The sequence below is a fragment of the Centropristis striata genome, chromosome 8 (genome assembly GCF_030273125.1).
Source record: "Centropristis striata isolate RG_2023a ecotype Rhode Island chromosome 8, C.striata_1.0, whole genome shotgun sequence".
Lineage (NCBI taxonomy): Eukaryota > Metazoa > Chordata > Actinopteri > Perciformes > Serranidae > Centropristis > Centropristis striata.
This window is the reverse complement of record NC_081524.1, coordinates 1,605,553-1,629,457: the sequence shown is the minus strand read 5'-3', so window position 1 is coordinate 1,629,457 and position 23,905 is coordinate 1,605,553. Positions and strand designations below refer to the sequence as shown.

The 23,905-nt window shown below is 38.1% G+C and overlaps 4 protein-coding genes and 1 long non-coding RNA gene across 8 annotated transcripts in view; all 5 read left to right on the top strand.

Annotated features, from left to right (window-relative positions):
* The first annotated feature begins 2,294 nt into the window (after nucleotides 1-2,294).
* On the top strand, nucleotides 2,295-4,463 carry mrps12 (mitochondrial ribosomal protein S12). 2 transcript variants are annotated; one of them, XM_059339735.1, is made up of 3 exons: nucleotides 2,295-2,530; nucleotides 3,008-3,058; nucleotides 4,081-4,463. In XM_059339735.1, the coding sequence occupies exons 2-3, from the start codon at nucleotides 3,010-3,012 to the stop codon at nucleotides 4,461-4,463; spliced, it is 432 nt and encodes a 143-aa protein (XP_059195718.1). In that variant the 5' UTR covers nucleotides 2,295-2,530; nucleotides 3,008-3,009. The 2 variants fall into 2 exon arrangements, with proteins under 2 accessions (XP_059195718.1, XP_059195716.1); XM_059339733.1 differs by having other exon boundaries at nucleotides 2,303-2,507.
* A 4,296-nt stretch (nucleotides 4,464-8,759) lies between these two features.
* LOC131976136 (zinc finger protein 850-like) lies at nucleotides 8,760-15,732 on the top strand. The gene is made up of 7 exons (XM_059339055.1): nucleotides 8,760-9,020; nucleotides 9,545-10,221; nucleotides 11,410-11,805; nucleotides 12,689-13,099; nucleotides 14,006-14,059; nucleotides 14,148-14,256; nucleotides 15,045-15,732. The coding sequence occupies exons 1-7, from the start codon at nucleotides 8,957-8,959 to the stop codon at nucleotides 15,683-15,685; spliced, it is 2,352 nt and encodes a 783-aa protein (XP_059195038.1). The 5' UTR covers nucleotides 8,760-8,956; the 3' UTR covers nucleotides 15,686-15,732.
* LOC131976495 (uncharacterized) lies at nucleotides 13,034-14,384 on the top strand. The gene is made up of 3 exons (XR_009394803.1): nucleotides 13,034-13,099; nucleotides 14,006-14,059; nucleotides 14,148-14,384. It is a non-coding gene; the product is annotated as an uncharacterized LOC131976495 (long non-coding RNA).
* Nucleotides 15,733-19,400: 3,668 nt separating the features above from the next.
* rpp25l (ribonuclease P/MRP 25 subunit-like) lies at nucleotides 19,401-22,551 on the top strand. Its single transcript, XM_059339447.1, has 2 exons — nucleotides 19,401-19,482; nucleotides 21,116-22,551. The coding sequence occupies exon 2, from the start codon at nucleotides 21,116-21,118 to the stop codon at nucleotides 21,818-21,820; it is 705 nt and encodes a 234-aa protein (XP_059195430.1). The 5' UTR covers nucleotides 19,401-19,482; the 3' UTR covers nucleotides 21,821-22,551.
* A 1,326-nt stretch (nucleotides 22,552-23,877) lies between these two features.
* LOC131976695 (gamma-aminobutyric acid type B receptor subunit 2-like) overlaps nucleotides 23,878-23,905 on the top strand; it is a 14,359-nt gene continuing 14,331 nt past the window's right edge. The window contains exon 1 of one of the 3 annotated variants that reach the window (XM_059339842.1): nucleotides 23,878-23,905. This exon is cut by the window's right edge and continues 418 nt beyond it. The gene's annotated coding sequence lies outside the window, so the exon portion shown is untranslated. The other 2 variants (XM_059339840.1, XM_059339841.1) reach the window with 2 other exon arrangements.

The window sequence follows — 23,905 nt, the reverse complement described above, 5'->3', positions numbered from 1 at the left end:
GGTTTCGTCTCAGACCTTGAAAAGAATGATATTTAATTAATAATGTTTAATATTTTTGTCCAAGTTTTCACAGTTGATTCTGAACTAATTCACACTTTATATATATAAGTAAATAAATAATGGTGAGCTGTTGATCCTGTGATGTTTATCTGATCTTAATATGACGACGCTAATAAAACTTCATGACTCATCAAATTGTTTTATAATCATGTGAAGGACAGATAAACTGCAGACTCACACGAGACACTTTTTATCTTTTTACTCATTTAGTCAGCGTTGACAGTAATGTTCCACTTCATTTATATTTCTTCTTCTTTAACCCATAACAACCCAAACTATTTATCCTTAAAGGAACATTATGAGGGATCTACCACAGACCACAGAGAACACATTTATGATGGGTTTTAAAATAAATTCTACCTCGAAATGTCAAAGATTTGTGATGTGACATGTATTTGATACAATGGCCGTTTATGGTATTTATGTTTATGATATTTCTTATTTTTAAATAAATAAACTCAACACATTTTCTGCTTACAGAAACACAAATGTGCCTTTTTCTCTTCATCTCCACATTATTTATCAAACATGTGACAGGATAGGATTATTTTTTGTTTATATTTGGTCAAATGTACTTTCAACTGAACAGCAGAGCATATATATATATATATATATATATATATTAATTTAAAATAATTTAAACAGTGAAAATAATTGAGTGGCCTATTACCATTTTTGTTATTGTGACAAATACACATCAGGTTTTAGATTTTTAGGTTAAAAACCCGATGTGACGTATACGTCACAACGATATATTTTTCCTCACTTGTTTTATATTAATTTGTTCAGGAAATATGGTCAAAACAGGTTAAATGCAATACAGGACATTAACGGATTAGAATAATTGTTAAATGGGTTTAAACTTCGCCTAGTAACAAAAAATAAGCTTTTTGAAATTAGCTAATTTTTCGCATTTCGCAGAAACATTTTGGAGACGTCACTTCCTGTCAGTCACATGACCACCACACCAGGGTGTTGAGTTTACGTCTCTTAGGGATTTAATGAGTTAAATGAAGCATAAAGCTGAATATGGGAGATTATAGAAGATTTAAAGGGTTTGTTACATGCATGTCACCATAGGTTCTTATGGGTTAAATTGTCGATTCTTTTATATTTCTTGTTATTTTATTGATGCTTCTTTCTGTTTTTACTGCTGAAACACTGAAAACTTCCCCGTTATGGGACTAATAAAGGAATATCTTATCTTATTATTATTCAAACTGGAAAATTCAGCTGGTCAAGCTGCAAAAATCCACATGTAAATAAAATAATAAATGTAAAATTCTTCCTTTTCATGCAGCCTCCCTTTATCTCACGCTGACACACAGAATAATAAATATGACGACATGCAGTCGGTGGAATGATCCCTGAGAACTCCACCTTAACGTTATAATTCATTAATAAATAACTCACTCCATATAAGTTTTGCATATTATTCCACATACTATCCCCAACTAAAGCACCATAAAACCTGAGAGTCTTTGTTCTGTTCTTCTGCTTTAAACAGTTTCTCTTTTGTTTCCGTCTGATCAAACAACCTGTAGAACCTGCCGTCTGTATTTTATTTCTCCTCATCAGGACTCTGAACATCAGACTGAGAGATAAACAATATCATTTAATATACTGTAAACGTGTGAGGAAAGGGACAACTGATAGTGATTTCTAAGGAATTATTTAAATAATTTAAATCAAAAATCATTTTGTTTTAAAAAAAAATATTTTTTTTTAAAGTGTTGAAAATGTTTTATTTTATTACATTTTTATTGTAGAAAAATAAGCCCATTAAATTTATATTTGTTGAAATATGTTCCCCACAAAAAAAATCGCAGTTTTAAAGTAAAACCATTTATTTTATGTGTTAAAATTATTTAATTTTGTTACATTTTTAATGTAAAAAAAAAAAAAATATTAGCAAATGCTTCAAAATTAAAGCAGGCTCAAACTATTTCCTTTTTTTTAAATATTTTCTAAAAAATAATCATATTGTTTTCAAGTAAGACCTTTTTTTTAAAAGTGTTAAAATTGTTAAATTTTATTACATTATTACTGCAAAATAAAAATAAGCAAAATTAGCCAATCAAGTTCAATTTGTTTAAATATTTTCCCCACAAAAATCGTGTTGCTTTCAAACTGAACCAGTTTAGTTTATTTCATTTAAATTATCTTATTCATTTACATATTTTATTTTTTATTATTACAACTAATTAAACGCGCGTCTCTTATTTTGATGGGACGGAGACACCGGAAGCAGCTGTGATGTTGGAGGAGTACTTCCGGCGCACAGCAGGTCATGTGGCTCACGTTTTGTTGTGAAGTCCTTGACTGAAATTTACCTCAAAATGCGATAAAATATCTTGAAAATCACAGATTATTGATCCCGTTTTTCTAACCGGATTCTCTTTGATCTTCTGACGGAGGAGCCGGTTTGATCCGGATCATCTGAGCTGGTAAATAAAGAGTTAAACACCAGGTAACCTCTGATAGTTAGCCGTTAGCTGTTAGCCACACAGGCTACAAACATACATTAAATATGATTTAATTTACCTTAAATATGATTTAATAATCACTAAATTCTGGATGTAGTTACAGGAACGAAGGTAACACCAGACTCCGTTTAGAAAATCTGATATTTTAGAGTTTCTTGCTCACCAGAAAGTCATAAAGGAGAAAATAACCATAATAAAGACAATAAATTATTAATCAGATGTCACTTTATACTTCGGCATGCTTTTGTTTCCTTAAAATGACCAAAAAAAAGACATAAAATGGCACAAAAACCCGGACAATTAGCAAAAAAAAGATACAAAATGACCCAAAAAGATTCTCCTGTAATCTCCCAACCAAAAGATCTGAATATGAGGAAAACAATTATAATATATTTTTGAGCCGAATTGACCCAGAGGAACATTTCAAGTCTTTTAATAGTGTTTTGTCTGTTTTGTTGCAGGAATGTCCTGGCTGTGGAGTGTCCGACCCGTCCTGACGTCACTGTTAACAGGTGAGTTCCTGTAAACAACTTTTAGATTCAGACGACCAGTTTGGACGTTTTTGAAAATGTAAATAAAACAGAATCTCCAGCTACTGAAGAGAAACGTGTCTGTTCTCTGTTCTCGTAATTAAAGCTCTGCACACAGTGGCTCTCATTTATCAGACCAGCGTACCACAGAAAGTGAGCGTAAAATGTTGTTGTGGATTTTTTTTTTATGATGCCAAACAAAACCAGTTAGTTGTTGCAGCTGTTGGACGTCAGCGTTTCACTTTCTGACTCTGAGAAATTCCTCTTCTCTTGGGATGCAAAAGTGCTAAAAAGAGATGCAAGCCTATGAAAAAAGATGCAAAATTACTAAAAAGAGATGCAAATCTACGTAAAAAAGATGCAAAACTCCAAAAAAGAGAGGCAAACCTATGTAAAAAAAAAAAAAGGTGCAACATTACATAAAAGAGATGCAACATTACAAAAAAGAGATGCAAACCTATGTAAAAAAGAGGCAAAATTACTAAAGAGGGATGCAAACATATTTTTAAAAAGATGCAACGTTACAAAAAAGAGATGCAAACCTATTTAAAAAAAGATGCAAAACTGCTAAAAAGAGATGCAAACCTATGTAAAAGAGGCAAAATTACTAAAAAGAGATGCAAACATATTTTTAAAAAGATGCAACGTTACTAAAAAGAGATGCAAACCTATGAAAAAAGATCCAACATTACAAAAAAGAGATGCAAACCTATGAAAAAAAGATCCAACATTACAAAAAAGAGATGCAAACCTATGTAAAAAAAGATACATTACAAAAAAGAGATGCAAACCTATGTAAAATAAAGATGCAAAACTGCTAAAATAGAGATGCAAACCTATGTAAAAAAAAAAAGTTGTAAGAGGAAATATACGCTCAGATCTGCGCTGGTTTCTCCGCTCGTTTGATGAATGAGGGCCACTGTGTTTTGTATCAGACATTAAATGTAATTGAGACATTTTAAAATGTTGTATCTTTGAATATTAAACGTGTAAACCTGTTGCAGCGTCCCAGCATGCCTCAGCGTGGTCGCGTCCCGTCGTCTCCAGGACGATGGCGACCCTGAACCAGATGCACCGCCAGGGGAAACCCAAAGTTCCTCCCAAAGGGGTCAGCGCCACGTTCGGCCGCCCGCAGCTGAAGGCCGTCGTCCTGAAGACCATGATCCGCAAACCCAAGAAGCCCAACTCGGCCAACAGGAAGTGCGCCCGCGTGCGTCTGTCCAACGGGAAGGAGGCGGTGGCGTTCATCCCCGGAGAGGGACACAACCTGCAGGAGCACAACGTGGTGCTGGTGGAGGGGGGCCGCACCCAGGACCTGCCCGGGGTCAAACTCAAGGTGGTCCGCGGAAAATATGACTGTGCTCACGTGGTGAAGAAGAAACAGTAGAACCAGTAGAACCAGGAAACAGGATGTGTGTTTGATAGAGTCGTTGTTTAATAAATTCATGTCGTCTTTATTTGTCTGCAAAGTCACATTTTATTGTCAGAGAAACTTTGTGACGCCACAAAACTGGTTCGTCCAAAAAAAGACACAAAATTAGTAATAAACTACATAAAATGTCCAAAAAAGACACAAAATTAGCGATAAACTATGTAAAATGTCCAAAAAAAGACACAAATTAGCAATAAACTATGTAAAATGTCCAAAAAAAGACATAAAATTAGCAATAAACTATGTAAAATGTCAAAAAAGACATAAAATTAGTAATAAACTACGTAAAATGCCAAAAAAAGACACAAAATTAGTAATAAACTACGTAAAATGTCAAAAAGGACATAAAATTAGTAATAAACTACGTAAAATGTCAAAAAAAGACACAAAATTAGCAATAAACTATGTAAAATGTAAAAAAAAAAGACAAAATTAGCAATAAACTACGTAAAATGTCAAAAAAAGACACAAAATTAGCAATAAACTATGTAAAATGTCCAAAAAAAGACACAAAATTAGTAATAAACTACGTAAAATGCCAAAAAAAGACACAAAATTAGTAATAAACTACGTAAAATGTCAAAAAAAGACACAAAATTAGCAATAAACTATGTAAAATGTCCAAAAAAAGACATAAAATTAGCAATAAACTATGTAAAATGTCAAAAAAGACATAAAATTAGTAATAAACTACGTAAAATGCCAAAAAAAGACACAAAATTAGCAATAAACTATGTAAAATGTCCAAAAAAAGACATAAAATTAGTAATAAACTGTAAAATGTCAAAAAGGACATAAAATTAGCAATAAACTATGTAAAATGTTCAAAAAAAGACAAAATTAGCAATAAGCCACGTAAAATGTAAAAAAACAGACAATTGGCAAAAAAGACACAAAATTTATAATAAAAAAGAAACTACACAAAATGAACCAAAAAAAGATACAATATTACCAATGAAAGACAAAAATTTCCAAATAAGTGGATGTGTGTTTGATGGAGTCGTTGTTTAATAAATTCATGTCGTCTTTATTTGTCTGCAAAGTCACATTTTTTTGTCAGACGTCAGAGAAACTTTGTGATGCCACAAAGACTGGTTCGTCCAAAAAAGACACAAAATTAGCAATAAGCCACGTAAAATGTAAAAAAACAGCCAATTGGCAAAAAAGATACAAAATTACTAAATACCTTAAAATTAGTAAAAAAAAGACACAAAATTAATAATAAAAAAAGAAACTGCATAAAATGAACTAAAAAAGATACAAAATTACCAAATAACATAAATGAGTAAAAAAAAGACACATAATTAGTAAAACATTTTTTTTTTAAAAACTACGTAAAATGTCCAAAAAAAGACACAAATTTAGTAATAAACTTTGTAAAATGTCCCACAAATACACAAAATTGGCAATAAACTACATAAAATGTCTAAAAAAAGACAAAATTTGCAATAAACTGAAAAATGAGTAAAAAAGACAAAATTAGTTTAAAAAAAGAAACTAAAATGACAAAAAAATGTAACATTACCAAAGACACAAAATGACCAAAAACAACGTAAAATGAATAAAAAAAGAAAACAACTTTAGAAAAAACTATGTAAAATGACCAAAAAAGACATAAAATGGCATAAAAAACCCAATTACCAAAAAAGATTCAAAATGACAATATAACACAGATAATTGAGTAAAAAAAGACACACAATTAGCACAAAAACATAGGTAAAAAACTAATACAACTAAATCAATTTTGTTGCTAATTTTTGACATATCCAAGACTCTAATCACCACCAAAACCCTCGGCTCCATAATATTTATTATATGGGGGAAAAATTCCTTTTTTGTGTTTCTTTGGAAGAAATTATGGAAAACTTAAAATATATAAACTGTCATATAAAGGGTTAAAATTCTGAAAATGATTTAATGTTTGGTAGTTTTGAACAAGTCTGAAGTTGTTTAAGAGACTTATGAAAAAAATCTGAAAAAAATATTGATGTATGGTGATTTAATATCAGTTTTAGTGTGCGTGGCCTTTTGGCCACGAGGATCAGCAGAGGGCAGTAAAGAACAAGGTTATTATAGTAATAGAAATAACAACAGATAGAACTGAAAAAACATTTTCCTTCACTGAAATAAAAGTAAAAACTAGAGTTTTAAAAAAAAATGATTAACTAACTGAAACTGAATTTTGTGGTTACAAAACTAACTTAAACTAACTAAAATTAAAGTAGAAATTCTCTTCGTTTTTGTCAACTTTTTTCATCCGTAAACCTTTTTGGTTGATATGAAATCTATTTCATCTATCTGGTTTTATGACTTAATAAACTTATTGGGGCTGAGATGGATCAGACAAAGGAAATAAAGATTAAACAATAAACATTTATTGTGACCTTTTTTTAATCTGGCACCCAACAAATACCCCATTACAAAAAAAATAAAAACAAATTAAAACTAGCAAACACTCTAAAAACTAACTAAAACTAACTGAATTTGAAATCACAACGAAATTAAAACTAAAACTGATGAAAAATCCAAAACTATTATAACTTTGGTGAGGAGGAGGAGGGCATAAAGGGTTGAATCATACTGTATATAAATAAATATATTAATTAATGAATATTAAATATGATCATATCATAATTCCCCCAGCAGTAATTAGTGTTGTTGCAGTTCCTCCTCCGTCCTGCGGCGGCAGCACTGAGCTCAGAGCGGCGCGCTGCGGAGCGAGCAAGACGTCTGATTCTACCCTAGAATCCAGCTGCGGATCAGCGGAATAAACTCATTTTTCCGCCCGTTACCGGAGCCTGACATCCGCCTGAACAATCCTGACAGGCCGCTGAAAGCTTCCTCTCTCCTCTGGTGGGTTTAATATCCCCATTATTATCATCTTTAACCATTTTTATGACCGTTAAACGGCAGATGTTCGTGTTTCTCTGATGCTGACATCCGGGGCTCTGTGACGTAGGATGACGTAGCATCAAGGCTAGGCTAAGTTAGCATGGTTAGCTTCCCGTGAAGCCACAGAGCGAGCACCGTCCGCTGCGGGATGATTTAAACCACTCAGCCGGTGGTTTGTACCGTCTTTACCTCCTCCGGTGACCGCTCCTCTCCCAGACACACCGCCACGCTACGTGTCGGTGTGTTTCGGTTAACGTTTGAGTCTACGGTTAGCCAGCTAGCTGTAAACGTTAGCGTCCTCTTAGCGTTGATTAATGTAACGGCTGTTCTTGTCTCTGATTGGCTGAAGCGCCTCTTCGGTTAACGCTGAGTCACTGCCGTTCTCGGCTCTGATTGGCTGAAGCGCCTCTTCGATTAACGCTGGGTAACGGCCGTTCTCGGCTCTGATTGGCTGTAGCGCCTCACCGATGAACGCTGTAACGGCTCGTTCATTTACACCAAATACATCAAAAACTGATATCTGAAGTATTAACTCACTGATTAATTTAACCATCTGAACCCCAAAGAGACGGTTCAGGGGTCAATTTTTGGTCTTTTTACGTTTTTCTCTGTGTCTTTGTGTTTCACTGCAACATATAATATATATACATACATACATAAATACATACATATATATTCCCAAATGCACACAAGTGTCAGGAATGTTGTAAAAACAAACATGCACAAAATGACAAAAAAGTATATGAAATAATTGTTTTTTAAAAAGATTCAAAGTTACTAAAGAAAGACACGAAATGACCAAATAACTACGTAAAATGAGTACAAAAAACACAAAATTGGCAAAAAAAAACCTATCTAAAATGACCAAAAAAGATACAAAATGTCCAAAAAATAAAGATCACCCACCTCACAGGCAATTGCAAAAGAAAAAACCCAAAATGACCAAATAACAACATAAAACGAGTAAAAAAAAACACATAATTAGTAAGTAAGTAAGTTTAGTAAAAAACAGAAAAATAAATAATTAACAAAAAACTACGTAAAAATGACCACAAAATGACAAAAGAATGGAAATTGACACAAAAAAAGCCAGTTAAGTTACCAAAAAATACTTTAAATTACAACAAAAAAAAGTTTGATTGAAAATATTGAACTGTTGTCATGTTTCCAGCCTCTCCTGTCCTCTCCCCTCTGCTCTGTGTAAACAGCCTCTCCTGTCCTCTCCTCTCTACTCTGTGTAAACAGCCTCTCCTGTCCTCTCCTCTCTGCTCTGTGTAAACAGCCTCTCCTGTCCTCTCCTCTCTGCTCTGTGTAAACAGCCTCTCCTGTCCTCTCCTCTCTGCTCTGTGTAAACAGCCTCTCCTGTCCTCTCCTCTCTGCTCTGTGTAAACAGCCTCTCCTGTCCTCTCCTCTCTGCTCTGTGTAAACAGCCTCTCCTGTCCTCTCCTCTCTGCTCTGTGTAAACAGCCTCTCCTGTCCTCTCCTCTCAGCTCTGTGTAAACAGCGTCTCTCTGTCTGTGTCAGACGTCCTGAGGAGACGAGCAGGACATGAGGAGATGAGTGGAGAGGAAGTGGAACCAGAGCCGAGGGGAGAGGACAGGCAGCAGCTCCCTGCTGAAGGTCAGGCCTCGTTTCTTTCTCTGCAGCTCACGTTGTTTTATTATCAGTTCATCTGCACGTCGTTTTCTGGATCAATCCACTAAACGATGGTTGCAGCTCGACACTTTGGGGGTTTGTCCGGATTAAACAAGATGTTAATCAGGGAACATAAATTATTTTGATATATAATGTTTTGTCTTTTTTGTAATTTTGTGTCTTTTCGTCGTTTTTGGTCATTTTGTGTCTTTTTTTTGTAATTTTGTGGCAGTTTGGGGGTAATTTTGTGTCCTTTTTGGTCATTTTGTGTCTTTTTTCGTTGTTTTTGGTTATTTTGTGGCTTTTTGAAAAATAATTTTTGTGTCCCATTTGGTCTTTTTTTGGTCATTTTGTGTCTTTTTGTAATTTTGTGTCTTTTTCAGTCATGTTTTGGGTAAATTTTGTGTCCTTATTGGTAATTTTGTGTATTGTCTCCTGTGTCCTGTAGAATGGTTTTGTTATTAAATGTATAATTCTTGAGATATTAAAGTCAGTAACGTTTCCTTCAGGAGCGTCTGAGTCACCTGATGAAGCTGTTGATCTGAGCGGCGTTCAGTCGTCGGGGCGCCACGTCTGTCCCGTGTGCAGCCGGGAGTTCTCGCGCCCGTCCCGGCTGGCCGACCACGTGGCCACGCACTCCGGCGTGAAGCCTCACAGCTGCTCCGTGTGCGGGAAGCGCTTCACCAAGAAGATCAACGTGGCGGTGCACCAGCGCGTCCACACCGGCGAGAAGCCGTACTCGTGTCCGGAGTGCGGGGCGAGCTACGCCCAGCCGGGCTGCCTGCGCCGCCACCGCCTCCGCCACGCCGCCGAGAAGCCGCACCAGTGCTCCGTGTGCGGCCGCGGCTTCCTGCAGCGCCGCTACCTGGTGCAGCACGAGAGGAGCCACACCGGAGAGAAACCGTTCGGCTGCTCCCTCTGCCCCAAACGCTTCGCCTCCAGGACGGGGCTCAGCGAGCACCAGAGGAGCCACCAGGAGGAGAAACTCTACCGCTGCTCCTTCTGCCAGAAGCTCTTCTCCACGCCGTCCTCCTTCAGGGACCACGTCAGGATCCACACCGGACAGAAACCACACCGCTGCTCCCTCTGCGGGAAGAGCTTCAACCGGCCCGGCCTGCTGACCAAACACCTGCAGAGACACGCCGAGCAGAGACACCTGGGACCACCCGAGACCTCAGACCACCAGGTGAGACTATACCAGACCAGGTGAGGCTATACCAGACCAGGTGAGACACTCATCAGACCACCTGAGACCTCAGACTACCAGGTGAGACTATACCAGACCAGGTGAGACTATACCAGACCAGGTGAGACTAAACCAGACCAGGTGAGACTATATCGGTCCAGGTGAGACTATACCAGTCCAGGTGAGACTATACCAGTCCAGGTGAGACACTCATCAGACCAGGTGAGACCTCAGACCACCAGGTGAGACTATACCAGACCAGGTGAGACTATACCAGACCAGGTGAGACTATACCAGACCAGGTGAGACTATACCAGTCCAGGTGAGACACTCATCAGACCACCCGAGACCTCAGACCACCAGGTGAGACTATATAAGTCCAGGTGAGACTCATGTCAGACCAGGTGAGACACTTTATCTGAAATACAGAAAGAAATGACTTTTAGAATTAAATTTTATTTTTATTTTTGCATTTATTTTGACAGTATTTGATTAATCATTTATTATTTTTCCTTTTAATTTTTTGGTCATTTTGTGTCTTTTTCTGTCATTTTTTGGTAATTTTTGTGTCTTTTTTGGTAATTTTGTCCTTTTTGGTAATTTTGTGTCGTATTTTTTGGTATTTTTTCATGTTTTTTTGGGGGTTTTTTTGTTGTAAATTTGTGTCTTTTTTTTAGTCGTTTTGTGTAATTCTTTGTCTTTTTTGGTCATTTTTGTGTCTTTTTAGGTAATTTTTTTTAATTTTTGTGTCCTTTTGGGTCATTTTTTGTTCATTTGGTCATTTTTTGTTCATTTTGATCATTTTTTGGTCATTTTGTATCTTTTTTTGTCATTTTGTGTAATTTTATTTTCATTTTAATGGCATATTCCATTATTCATTGAGTTAATTATGTATTTAATTTAGTGTGTTTTATTTTGGCATAAAATCATTTCTGGGAATATTTAAGGCTGAAACTTTACATTGTAATTGACAGGAAATAACCTGTTATTGACATTTTATTCTAGTTCTCATCAGGCTCCACATGCAAACAAACCTTATGATGACTTATGATAAAAATTAAACATAAAATGTAAAATTTTAAAAGCTGAATTCTGCAGAAAGCTGGAGACAATCTGAATGATCTATAGAGTCTCTTGTTTTGTCCCTCATGGTGTTTATGTTTGTTTGTTTGTTTGTTTGTTTGTCAGGAGGAGGCGGCGTGCCGCTGCTACCTCTGCCACAAAGACTTCTCCAGCGGCGAGAAGCTGCAGCAGCACCTGGCGCTCCACCAGAGGGCGCTCTCCTTCTGCTGCGACATCTGCGGCCGCGGTTTCTCCCGCGGCTCCCGTCTGAAGGAGCACGTCCGCTCCCACACCGGAGAGAGACCGTTCCAGTGCGACGTCTGCAAGAAACGCTTCTCCTCCCAGAGAGTCTTCAGGAAGCACCAGCAGATCCACAGCCGGGCCGGGCGCCACGGCAACGCCACCGCCGCCGCCACCACAACCGACGGCGGCGCCACGACGACCGACGGCGGCGCCACCACGACCGACGGCGGCGCCACGACGACCGACGGCGGCGCCACGCTGCTGCACACAGACGACCAGGTGAGTCAGTGAGGGAGCTGATTGATCCATCAACAGGAAATAACCTGCAACTATTTTAATCATCTCATATCTAATCATCATTTAATCATTTGAAATATGTTTTTTTGCAGAAATTAACATTCAGGGCACTTGGAAAAGTGTTTATATATAATTTTTTGAGTCATTTTGAGGCTTTTTTTTGTAGTGTTGTGACTTTTTGGTAATTTTTGAGATTTGTTTTGTCTTTTTTGTGGTAATGTTGTGGCTCTTTGGGGTTTTTTTTGGTAATTTTGTGTATTTTTTTTGAGGGGGGGTGGTAATTTGTGGCTGTTTGGGGAATTTTGTGGGGGTTTTTGTAATTCTGAGGTTATTTTGTGACGTTTTTTTGGCTTTTTTGTAATTTTGTGGCTTTTGGTAGTTTTTTGGAAATGTTGTGGCTTTTTTGTAATTTTTGGGAAAATGTGTAATTTGTGGTTGTTTTGGGAATTTTGTGGTTATATTGTGATTTTTTTTGTCTGTTTTTGGGGCAATTTTGTGACTTTTGGATTTTTTTTGCAAATTTTGTGTCTTTTCTGTCATTTTTGGGAATGTGGCTTTTTTGAAATTTTGTGTTTTTTTTTTAATGTTTGGAAATTTTGTGCCTTTTTGGTATTTTTTGGAAAAATTTTGTCTTTTTGGAAAAAAAAAAATTGGTAATTTGTGGCTGTTTTTGGAATTTTGTGGGGGGTTTTGGCTAATTTTGTGGTTATTTTGTGACTTTTTTGTTCTTTTTGGCTCATTTTGTGGCTTTTGGTGATTTTTTGGTAATTTTGTATCTGCAGCTCTTTATATATTTATATAGATTTTATATATGTTGCGGTGCTTGTTGGGGTTCGGAGAGTTAAACTGCTGCTGTTTGTCACAGAAAGCAGAGCAGCAGCTCCACAACACACACCATGATGAAGACGATGAAGAGGAGCAGAAGGAGCAGAAGGAGGTGCTCCACAGCTGCTCCGTCTGCACCAAGAGCTTCAGCAGCGCCGGCAGCCTGCGGAGCCACCAGGGGACCCACCGGACCCCCAGACCCCACGCCTGCTCCCTCTGCCCCAAGAGCTTCCTGAGGCCCGGCCTGCTGCACAAACACATGAGGGTCCACAGCGGGGACGGGGTCCACAGCAGGGACGGGGTCCACAGCGGGGACGGGGTCCCCACCAGGGACGGGGTCCACAGCGGGGACGGGGTCCACAGCAGGGACGGGGTCCCCACCAGGGACGGGGTCCACAGCGGGGACGGGGTCCACATCGGGGACGGGGTCCCCACATGGACCAACGACAAGGTGAGAACTTCCCTTTATCCATCAGAGATGGATCCTGTTTATCATAGAAAGAAACTGTAAAAACAGACGTTATCGTCAGAGTTTCTACTTTCCGACGGTCCTTGAACGGATCATCGTTCTAAAAAGTGTCCGTTACTTGTGTTAAATGTTGATATTAGTGTCAGAATCTCTTTATTCTCCATGTGTCATTAAAATAAACCAGATCCTGTTAAAACATTAAATTCTGTTACACAGAGCAGAGAGGAGAGGACAGGAGAGGCTGTTTACACAGAGCTGAGAGGAGAGGACAGGAGAGGCTGTTTACACAGAGCAGAGAGGAGAGGACAGGAGAGGCTGTTTACACAGAGCAGAGAGGAGAGGACAGGAGAGGCTGGAAACATGACAATACTTCAATATGAAAAGAAAACTGTTTTTCTTTTGTCATTTTGAGTCTTCATTGGTAATTTTGTGGAGTTTTATTGTCATTTTACATCTTTTTGTGGTCGTTATATGTTGTTGCTTGTCAATTGTGTGGTTTCTTTTGGTAATTTTGTGTCATTTTTGCTCATTTTACAAATTCATTTTGGTAATTTTTTGTATTTGTTGCTCATTTTACTTTAATTTAATTTTTTAATTTAACTAATTTTTTAAAATCTTTTTTGGAAATTGTGTGTCTTTTTGGTCATTTTACATAGTTATTTGGGTTTTTTTTTGGTCAATTCGTATCTTTTTGGTCATTTTGTGTTTTATTTTTATTAGATTCAGGACACTTTTAGACACTTAAAATATAATTTATCAGAGAACTTCAACTTTTTTTCTGGTTTCTGTCATTCTAACTGTGTTTTTCTGCATAAAGACTGTTTGAGCTGTTCTGATTCCACAGAGCTGCAGGACTTATAGATTAATGAGAGTTTATATATTTTGCAGGAGTTGTGTCTCAACATAAAGACTGAAGAGGAGGACGAAGGCCAGAAGGATCAGGTGAGACGTTCAGATTGAATCGTTTGAATCATCATGTGAGGCGGCTGAAAGCTCCAGAAGAGCCACTAAATGGACTTCCTGTCTCCAGGACTCTTCAGGACTCTGTGCTGAGTCGGGACGGCCGGAGGACGAGGACGCCGTCAGCGGCCTGATCAACTCTGACGGAGAGGAGGAGGACTGGAGGCCTCGGATACACGGTACCTTTAAATACTGTTCATGAGTTAAAAACTGAAGATTATATGAAGAAAAACAGCATCAAGGTACCAAGAGTTTCATGGTTCTATGGACTTTACACTGATGTTCTGTTATAAGTCATTTTAATATACACAGGTTCATAATCACACTGGTTAAGAGTCATGACTTGATAAATAAAGTCAATAAAAAGGAAACATTTGCTCTGAAAAATCAAACATACTGCAAGCATTGGAGATTATTTTATTCAGTTTTAATGTTTTCTGCATTTTAAGTGTTTTTTTTATCTACAAAAAAATATTTACATGAACTAAATCTATTTTATGCAGGTAGTTTTAGTTTTGTTTAATCTGTAAAAACAGATTATTATTATTGTTATTATCGTCAGAGTTTGAACTTTCTGACGTTTCCTCACAGAGATTCTGGAGTTTTTTTGTTTCTCTCAGCAGCCAGAAAATGTTTTCAGTCTTTCTATGACCAAAATAGACAGAAAGTTACAAAAAAAGCCACAAAATAACCAAAAAAGACACAAAGTTACCAAAAAATGACAGGGGAAAAAAAGTGTCTTTTTGGTTATTTTGTGACTTTTTTGGTATTTATTTATTCATTTTTTTAAATGGTAATTTTGTGGCATTTTTGTAATTTTTTTGGTAATTTTGTGGCATTTTTTGGTTATAAAAAGTGACCGTTACTTGTGTTAAACTGTAGATATTCCTGTCAGAATCTCTTTGTTCTCCATGTGTTACAACCTTTAGTTTGTGTCTATCTGATTCTCTCTCTGTGTCTCTGACAGACGGAGGCGGAGGCGGCGGAGGCGGCGGCGGAGGCGGCGGTGGCGGCGGCTCGGAGGCGGAGGCGTGCGGCGGCGGGAAGCGGAGCCACCGCTGCCCCGTGTGCGGCCGCGACTGCTTCAAGGCGTCGGCGCTGCAGAAACACCTGCGGATCCACTCGGGGGAGCGGCCCTTCACCTGCCCCACCTGCAGGAAGAGCTTCACCCAGCAGGTCCACATGACGGAGCACCAGAGGATCCACACCGGGGAGAAACCCTACACCTGCCCCGCCTGCAGCAAGAGCTTCACCTTCTCCAGCGCGCTGCGGCGCCACCAGCGGCTGCACGCCGACGCCCGGCCGTACCAGTGCGCCGTGTGCCAGAAGAGCTTCAAGCAGCAGAGCGCCCTGCGGAGCCACCAGCTCACCCACTCGGGGGTCCGCCACCACTGCCCCACCTGCTCCAAGAGCTTCAGCCGCGCCCTGGAGCTCAGCTACCACGTGGACGTCCACTCCGACGCCCGGCCCTACTTCTGCTCCGTCTGCAGGAAGAACCTGAGCGGAGCGCGCATCTTCCAGAAACACATGAAGAAGCACGAGAAGCAGAGCACGCCGCTGCCGCTGGTCAGAGCGCGGCAGACCCACGCCGACAGCTGCAACACCTGAACACACCTGAACACACCTGAACACACCTGAACACACCTGAACCACACCTGAACACACCTGAAACACACCATGAGACACGCAGACAGCTGAACCACACCTGAACACACCTGAACACACCTGAACCACACCTGAACCCACCTGAACCCACCTGAACCACACCTGAACACACCTGAACCAGACTTGAACACACCTGAACCCACCTGAACACACCTGAACCACACCTGACCCAGACCTGAACACACCTGAACCACACCTAAACCAGACCTGATCACACCTGAACACACCTGAACACACCTGAACCAGACCTGAACACACCTGAACCACACCTAAACCAGACCTGATCACACCTGAACACACCTGAACACACCTGAACCAGACCTGAACACACCTGAACCACACCTGACCCAGACCTGAACACACCTGAACCACACCTGAACACACCTGAACCACACCTGACCCAGACCTGAACACACCTGAACCACACCTAAACCAGACCTGATCACACCTGAACACACCTGAACACACCTGAACCAGACCTGAACACACCTGAACCAGACCTGAACACACCTGAACCACACCTGACCCAGACCTGAACACACCTGAACCACACCTAAACCAGACCTGATCACACCTGAACACACCTGATCACACCTGAACCCACCTGAACCCACCAGGAGACACGGGAACACGGTTCTTCTGGTTCTGAGCTGCTGCCTGAGAGAGAACCAGGTTATAAATCAGTGTCACTGAGCTGCAGATATCAGATATAAACTGATCATGTGTCAGGAATCTACAGTCATGGAAACAATGATTAGACCTCCTTGTTTTCTTCATTTCTTGTTCATTTTAATGTCTGGTTCAACTAGAGGTTCATTTGTTATGACAAATATAATGATAACAACAAAACTAGCTGATAAGAGTTTAATTTAAGAGCTGATATCTAGCCTTGATAATGAAATAAAATAACTAATAAATAAATAGATAATAAGACATAAAATGAACGAAAAAAAGCCACAAAACTACCAAAAAAAGACAAAGTGATAAAAAATGACACAAAGTTACCAAAAAAGACACAAAGTTATCAAAAAAATACCAAAAAAGTCACAAAATAACCAAAATCATTTTGAATAAAACCATGTTAAATGTCTAGATATCAGCTCTTAAATTAAACTTTTATTTTTATTAACAAGAAACTGAAGAAAACAATGTGGTCTAATAATTTTTCTTTCTCACTTTCTCATCAGAAAAAAAAATCATTGAACAGAACAGTTTTATTTGAGCTGAAAAACGTTTTTCTTGGCAGGTGACGGAGGATAAAACATGTGAGATGATCATTTCTGCTCTGAAACCAAAATAAAATCACAGAGTGAAGCAGAAACACAAGCGGACAACAGAGCAGCGATCAGATCTGTGAGAGTCAGACTTCTGTCTCTGCAGCAGATTTATTGAAGATTTCACGTTAATCATGTTGTTTTGTTGCTTATTAATAATGAAGACGAGCTGGAGTCAGCCCGGCTCCGCCTGTCGTTGGGTCACTTTCAATGTGCCAAAACAAGTCAGAGTTTGTATGAAATCAAAGCGGTTTGGACTGAAACTCAACAGGTGGACGTGTAACTGGATCTGAATGACTCAAATGTTTCCTGAAGCTGTTTTTATTTCCTGTTAATCTTTGATGACGAGTCGTTGGTCTGAAGCTTCACGGCTCCAAACTGGAAGAAAAACAAAACGTTTTTGCATGAAAAATGACTTCAACTATCACAATTATTAATATAATTATAATATTAATTATAATATATGTGTGTGTGTGTATATGTATCTATATATATATGTGTGTGTATATATATATATATATATATATATATACACTTATATATGTGTATATATATATATATATATATATATATATACACACTTATATATGTGTATATATATATATATATGTGTGTGTGTGTGTGTGTCTGTATACATATATGTGTATATATATACACATATATATTTATATGTATATGTGTATGTGTGTGTATGTATGTATATGTGTGTATATATGTATATATAATATAATAATATTAATTATAATAATAATTTCACATTTTAAGATAAATTGACTGTTTTATTTTACAGGTTTTTTTTCTATTTTTTCTACATTAAGTGCATATGGCATTAAAAAAAAGTAAATTAATTGAATTTTAAATATTAACCACAAAAAGTTGAAATGTGGAAATTAATATAACGGGACACTATAGATTTTTTTTTTTTTACAGTATTATTCAACTGTTTAATTGTCTTCAATGTTAAATTATAAAGAATAATATGTTTAAAAAATGTTATTGCTGAGTGTTTTATTACAGTAAAACTTTCAATTAAATAAAATGTAATCTTTTTTTTTTAATGTGAAATAATTTTGATGGCTGAAGTCTTTTTTTCCTGGAAAAACATTTTTTCCTGTGAATAAATGTAAATTATTGTAATAATTATTGTTGAGGTTTGGTGTCACTTTGGGCTCCTTTTCTCTCTATTTATACTTTTTATTTACAAACTAAACAGTCCAGTGTTTTTATTTTTTTATGATTTCTGTCGTGTTATTCTGCAGTTTGAGCTTCCAGTGAACAAATATTGAAAGATTGTCAAAATTTAAATTAAAAAATCCACTTTAGGTGGAAAAATGTGATTTAAGTTGTTTTTCAAGAGGAATAAAATAATTTATTTTGGATTTATTACTCAACGATGAAACTAAAATGATAAATTAAACATTCCTGATGTTGCATTTTTTTTAGTTTTTCTTTGATTAAATTTGAGCGTCAGATATTAAACGGTGATTATTCCTCCTGGTCGGAAACAAATTGGAATTAAAACCAATATTTTATTTTTATTGTGATGATTTATTTTCCTCTGTATGAATCTGAATCTTTACAGCTTTTTGTTCTTTTGACCCAAAAGTCTGGAGGATTTCTCTCTAAAAGGATATTATTATTTATTTATCTGATTAATATGAAGCTCGATCCATGGAAAGTTTTCTCATGTTGACACAAATAAAGTCGTATAAAAGTAAAAGTGAACCTTCAGTTTCATCATGAGTTTGTTTACTTTATAAAAGCCTCAAAGTTTTATTTCATTTTCGGTAATTTAGTGTCTTGTTGCTCGTTTATGACTTTTTTTGGTCATTTTTTATTTTTGTCTTTTTGCGTCTTTTCTTCTAAAGATATATATATATATATATATATATGTCTACCAAAAAACACCTAAAATAAGACAAAAGACACATCTTTCCCGCAGATTTAAGGTTTTCATTATAATGTGTCTTTTGTCTTATTTTAGGTGTTTTTTGGTCATTCAGTGTTTTTTTTCTTTATTGTGAAAAATTTAAATACGATGGAACTTTTGTCAGAAGAAATGTATTTAATGTTATTTATTTTTCATGAATGAAGTTGGCTCCTGTTGTAAAGATCATTTTGTCTTTTTTTTGTATTTTTTTGTATTTATTTATTTTTTGGTGATTTTGTGTTTTTTGTCATTTTATTTGTATTTTATTTGTCTTTTTTTTTTTTGGGGGGGGGGTTGTCTTTTTTTAGTATATTTTTATGGGACATTTTGTATTTTTGGTCTTTTATTTGTATTATTTGGTCATGTAGTTTTTACATTTTATTTCTTAACTGGTAAAAAAAAAAAAAACACAACATTTTCTTCACGACAGTAAATAAAAACGTGGCGACAGTTGTCATCGATCTACGGCGCCGTAAAGTGTTGCAGCAGCAGTAAACATGTGGAGAGTTCAGTAGCCAAATAAAACACAACACCTGGTAAGATTACTCACTGTACATTAATAAACTTTAGTCTGTATTATAATAAAGAAGTCCCGGTTTTATTGTGACTTTTGTTGTTTTGCATTTTTCTCTCAGCGCTAACTGAAGCTATTAGCATGTAGCTTAGCCTTAGCTGCTAGGGTTAGCCGCGCTGAACTCCGTTAGAAATCCCGCAGATTTAAGGTTTTCTTTACCTCAGGTGGATATAAAATGATTTAAGAATATTTCTTAACAAGTTGTGTGATCACTGTGAATCCTTCCTTCATTCGGCATTCATCCAGTTCACCAGATATTATTGGTTTTAGTTTAATTTAACAGTTTATGAGCTGCTTCCTCACTAACAGCAGCCTCCACCAGAGCATCTCTGCCGAGCTAAAACCAGACATTCAGCTAAAAAAACTACTAAAGTCACAGTAAAATGTAATAATTTATACGCCGAATTATCTGGAATCAGCTTAGAAGACGAGATGTTACTAAAAGTTGAACTGTTTTACCATAAGCCAGGTAAAGTAAGTGGTTAATATTAAAGTGGATGGTAGTCTTTATGGAGTCTGGTCATTGTGTTTCCTAGAGATCTGGATCTAATTTGACATCAATAATGTTGAATCAGCTCTGCCAGTGACAAAAATAACATATATTCTACTCTGATGAAAGTTAAATAATAGATAATAGTTTTTTAATTATTTTCCAAGCAAAAAATGTCACAAAATGCAGATTTCGGCTGAGAAAATGTGAATGTTCTCTGTTTTTGTCCGATTTATATCATATCAACCTGAATCTCTTAAGTTTTTTACTGAAGAAACACTTAGAGAAATCACAGTGGGCTTTTAGAAACTGGGATGGATGTTTTTTTTAAAAAATATATATATTTTATGGACTAAACAATGAATTGATTAAGAGAGAAAATAATTGGTGGATTCAACAGTTGCAGCTCAAAGCTACAGCTGTTGTCGTCATTCTTGCTGGTTGGTATTTGGTTGTTTTTTTTTGGAACTACAGAGTCAGACAACCCAAACATTTGTTAATTGCTCTACCTATTTGTACATATATTATATCATATTTCAGAACCACAGACTGTTTGTAAATAATGAGGTGGTCATGGTGACAGTACTTTTTTCTGTAATTTTGTGTCTTGTTGCTCATATAATTGCTTTTTTTTTTGTTAATTTTGTTTCTTTTTTGTTAATTTTGTGTCTTTTTATTTAGTAATTTTATTTGGTCATTTGTGTCTTTAGGTTTGTTTTTTTAGTTTTGTGTCATTTTAGTATTTTTTTTTTTTGGTAATTTTGTCTTGTTGCTCTTTTATAATTTTAGTATGTTTTTGGTCATTATTGCCTTTTTTGTAATTGTATGTCTTTTTTAGTATATTTCTGTAATGTGTCTTTTTTTAGTATTTTTTGGTCATTTTGTGTCTTAGTATTTTTTTTGTTAATTTTGTGTCTTTTTAGTATTTTTTTGTTGTTTTGTGTGTTTTCTTTTTTTTGTTTGTAATTTTGTGTCTTTTCTTGCTCTGCTATAATTTGAGCATCGTGACCGCCGTCCTCCTTTTCCTCTTTACTTTTACTCCTGTTTTGTTAGTTGTGTCTGTCTCCATGTGTCCCAGTATGAACGTCTCTGTGTCTCTCTGCAGATGGAGAACTACGTCAAGTCTCGGACGGTGGAGGCGCCGGCCGTCTGTCCGTTCCCCGGCCTCGCCGCCGACACGCCGGAGGTCCGCGTCAAAGACGGCAGCAAGATCCGCAACCTGATGCGCTACGCCCTGAGCCGCGTGGAGGCCAGACCCCGGGGGGCCGAGGACGAGGGCCGGCCCGCCGCGCCGCCGCCGGAGGAGGAAGACGGGGCCACGGAGGGGCGGCAGGAGGCGCCGGGGTCGGGGTTGGGGCCGGGGCCGGGCCGGACGCCCTGCAGACAGATCGTCTTCACGGCGAGCGGTAAGGGCGTGTCCAAGGCCATCACCTGCGCCGAGATCGTGAAGCGGCGCGTGAAGGGGCTCCACCAGCTCACCAGGCTGCTCTTCAGCACCGTGCAGGAGGTCTGGGAGCCGCTGGAGCCCGCCGCCGGCCTCGACAGCCTCACCGTCAGCAGGAACCTCCCCAACATCTGGATCCTCCTCTCCAGGGACCCGCTGGACGCCAGCCAGCCCGGCTACCAGGCCCCGGGGCGCTACGACGCCCTCTGGGCCCAGACCGCCGCCAGGGAGGAGGCGGCACAGAAACCAGGACACAAGAGGAAGAAAGGAGCTGGTGGCGGCGGCGGTGGTGGTGGCGGCGGCAGAGGGCGGGGACCCGGCCGGCAGACTGGGCGGCCCAGAGAACCCCCTAAAGGACAGAGTTAGGGTTTACAGACTGCACGGACTTTAAACGAAGCTGTGAAGATTCAACGAGTGATTATTTTCATTATCGACGATAAAATGTTTGAGAAACTGGAATGAGACGTTTTTTTGTTTTTTTTTTGTTAAAGTTTTTATTCCATTTGTTATAGGTCAAACATCATACAAAAGACATCAAACTTCCACACAAACAAATCGACCATATTAAACAAAAATACATAGAATAAAAACAAAAAATGCATTTATATGTAAATATACATACTTACACAGATCCCAGCCTGGATGAGAGGTTTGAAAGCTTTTTCTGCATGAATTAAACGACTTTAACGATGAGTTCTCTAAACAGTTTACAGAGGATTTTACTGCTGAATTGTTGCAGCTCTAGCAGGAACATGAAGAGAAGACACTCGGTGGACACTCGGTGAGGACCTGGGGAGGTTCCAGTGAATCAGAGCTGATTCAGGTTGTTTCAGACTATAAACAAAGCTGTAAAAGCAACAAGTGATTATTTTTATTATCGATGAATCGTTTAGTCTATAAAATGTCAAACAGTGAAACACGTCTCGTCCCAGTTTCTCAGAGTCCCAGAGGACGTCTTTATGTGTCTTGTTTTGTCCAACGACAGAAGACTTTCAGTTTAATATGAATCAAAACAGAGAAAAGCAGGAAACCAGAACACGTCTGAGAGGATGGAAAACACTTTTTCTGTATGAAAATTAAATGAATTAAAGAAGATTTATTCAAACAGTTTATAGATTAATTTACTGCTGAATCGATGCGGCTCTAGAAGGTGGACACACTTGGTGGACACTTGGTGGATACACTTGATGGACACTTGGCGGACACTTGGTGGACACTTAATGGACACCTGGTGGACATTAAATGGACACTTGGTGGACACTCAATGGACACCTGGCGGACACTTGGTGGACACTTGATGGACACTTGGTGGACACTTGGTGGACACCTGGTGGACACCTGGTGGACACTTGGTGGATACACTTGATGGACACCTGGTGGACACTTGATGGACACTTGGTGGACACTTGGTGGACACCTGGTGGACATTAAATGGACACTTGGTGGACACTTAATGGACAACTGGTGGACACTTGGTGGATACACTTGGCGGACACTTGGTGGACACTTGATGGACACCTGGTGGACACTTGGTGGACACTTAATGGACACCTGGTGGACACTTGGTGGACACACTTGGATACAATGGGTGGAGACTTGGTGGAGACTTGGTGGAGACTCTCAGAGGACCAGATCATGTTTCGGTCGTTCTTTGATCAGTTTCAGATGAATTAAATCTGAACAGACTTCAGTTATTATTAGTTTTTATTGTTAATAACTTTATGAGATGAACTCGGACTGTTTGATGTTTTTAAACGTCTCAAAGAGTCCAAAACCTTTTTTAACCCACAACCTGCTGTGATGACATCATTACTTTGTGTTTGGATCCTGTAGGAGACGATCTGATGGACGATTATTGATCTGATCAATCTGATCAGATGATCCACAGAATGACTTTGATCTGTTGGAACTTTAAGTCTGAACTCATGAAATAAAACTTTTCTTTTCCTGTATTTTCATCACCAGAGACTCTGTTTCTGATTCTATCAACACGGATCTGAAATCTGTTTGTTTACAATTAAAGTTTGATTAGTTTCACTCTGAGTGTCTCATTGTTTTGTGCGTGTGTGTGTGTGTGTGTGTGTCTTTGTGTGTTTGTGCATGCGAGTGTGTGTGTGTTACCTGCTCCACATTGTGCAGATGGTGTGTGTGTGTGTGTGTGTGTCTCATCAGTTAGTGTAAACCAGACTGTATAAAATAGGTTTTATTGTGTGTGTTTGTGTGTGTGTGTCTTTATGTTTGTGTGTGCACGTGAGTGTGTTTTTTTTATGTGTGCATGTTATTGTGTGTTTTTATGTTTGTCTGTGTGTGTGTGTGTGTGTGTGTGTGCATGCAATTGTGTGTGTGTTATTGTGTCTTTGTACGTGTGCGTTTGCATGCGAGTGTGTTTTTTTTATGTGTGCATGTGTTATTGTGTGTCTTTGTTTGTGTGTTTGTGATTGCGAGTGTGTG

Bases quoted from the DNA above. Each gene is read 5' to 3' on its own strand.
- mrps12 (XM_059339735.1), top strand. From the start codon at position 3,010: ATGTCCTGGCTGTGGAGTGTCCGACCCGTCCTGACGTCACTGTTAACA. The intron at 3,059-4,080 runs GTGAGTTCCTGT...AACCTGTTGCAG, and splicing joins CCTGACGTCACTGTTAACAG to CGTCCCAGCATGCCTCAGCG.
- LOC131976136 (XM_059339055.1), top strand. From the start codon at position 8,957: ATGAGTGGAGAGGAAGTGGAACCAGAGCCGAGGGGAGAGGACAGGCAG. The intron at 11,806-12,688 runs GTGAGTCAGTGA...TGTTTGTCACAG, and splicing joins TGCTGCACACAGACGACCAG to AAAGCAGAGCAGCAGCTCCA. The intron at 14,060-14,147 runs GTGAGACGTTCA...TCCTGTCTCCAG, and splicing joins ACGAAGGCCAGAAGGATCAG to GACTCTTCAGGACTCTGTGC.
- rpp25l (XM_059339447.1), top strand. From the start codon at position 21,116: ATGGAGAACTACGTCAAGTCTCGGACGGTGGAGGCGCCGGCCGTCTGT.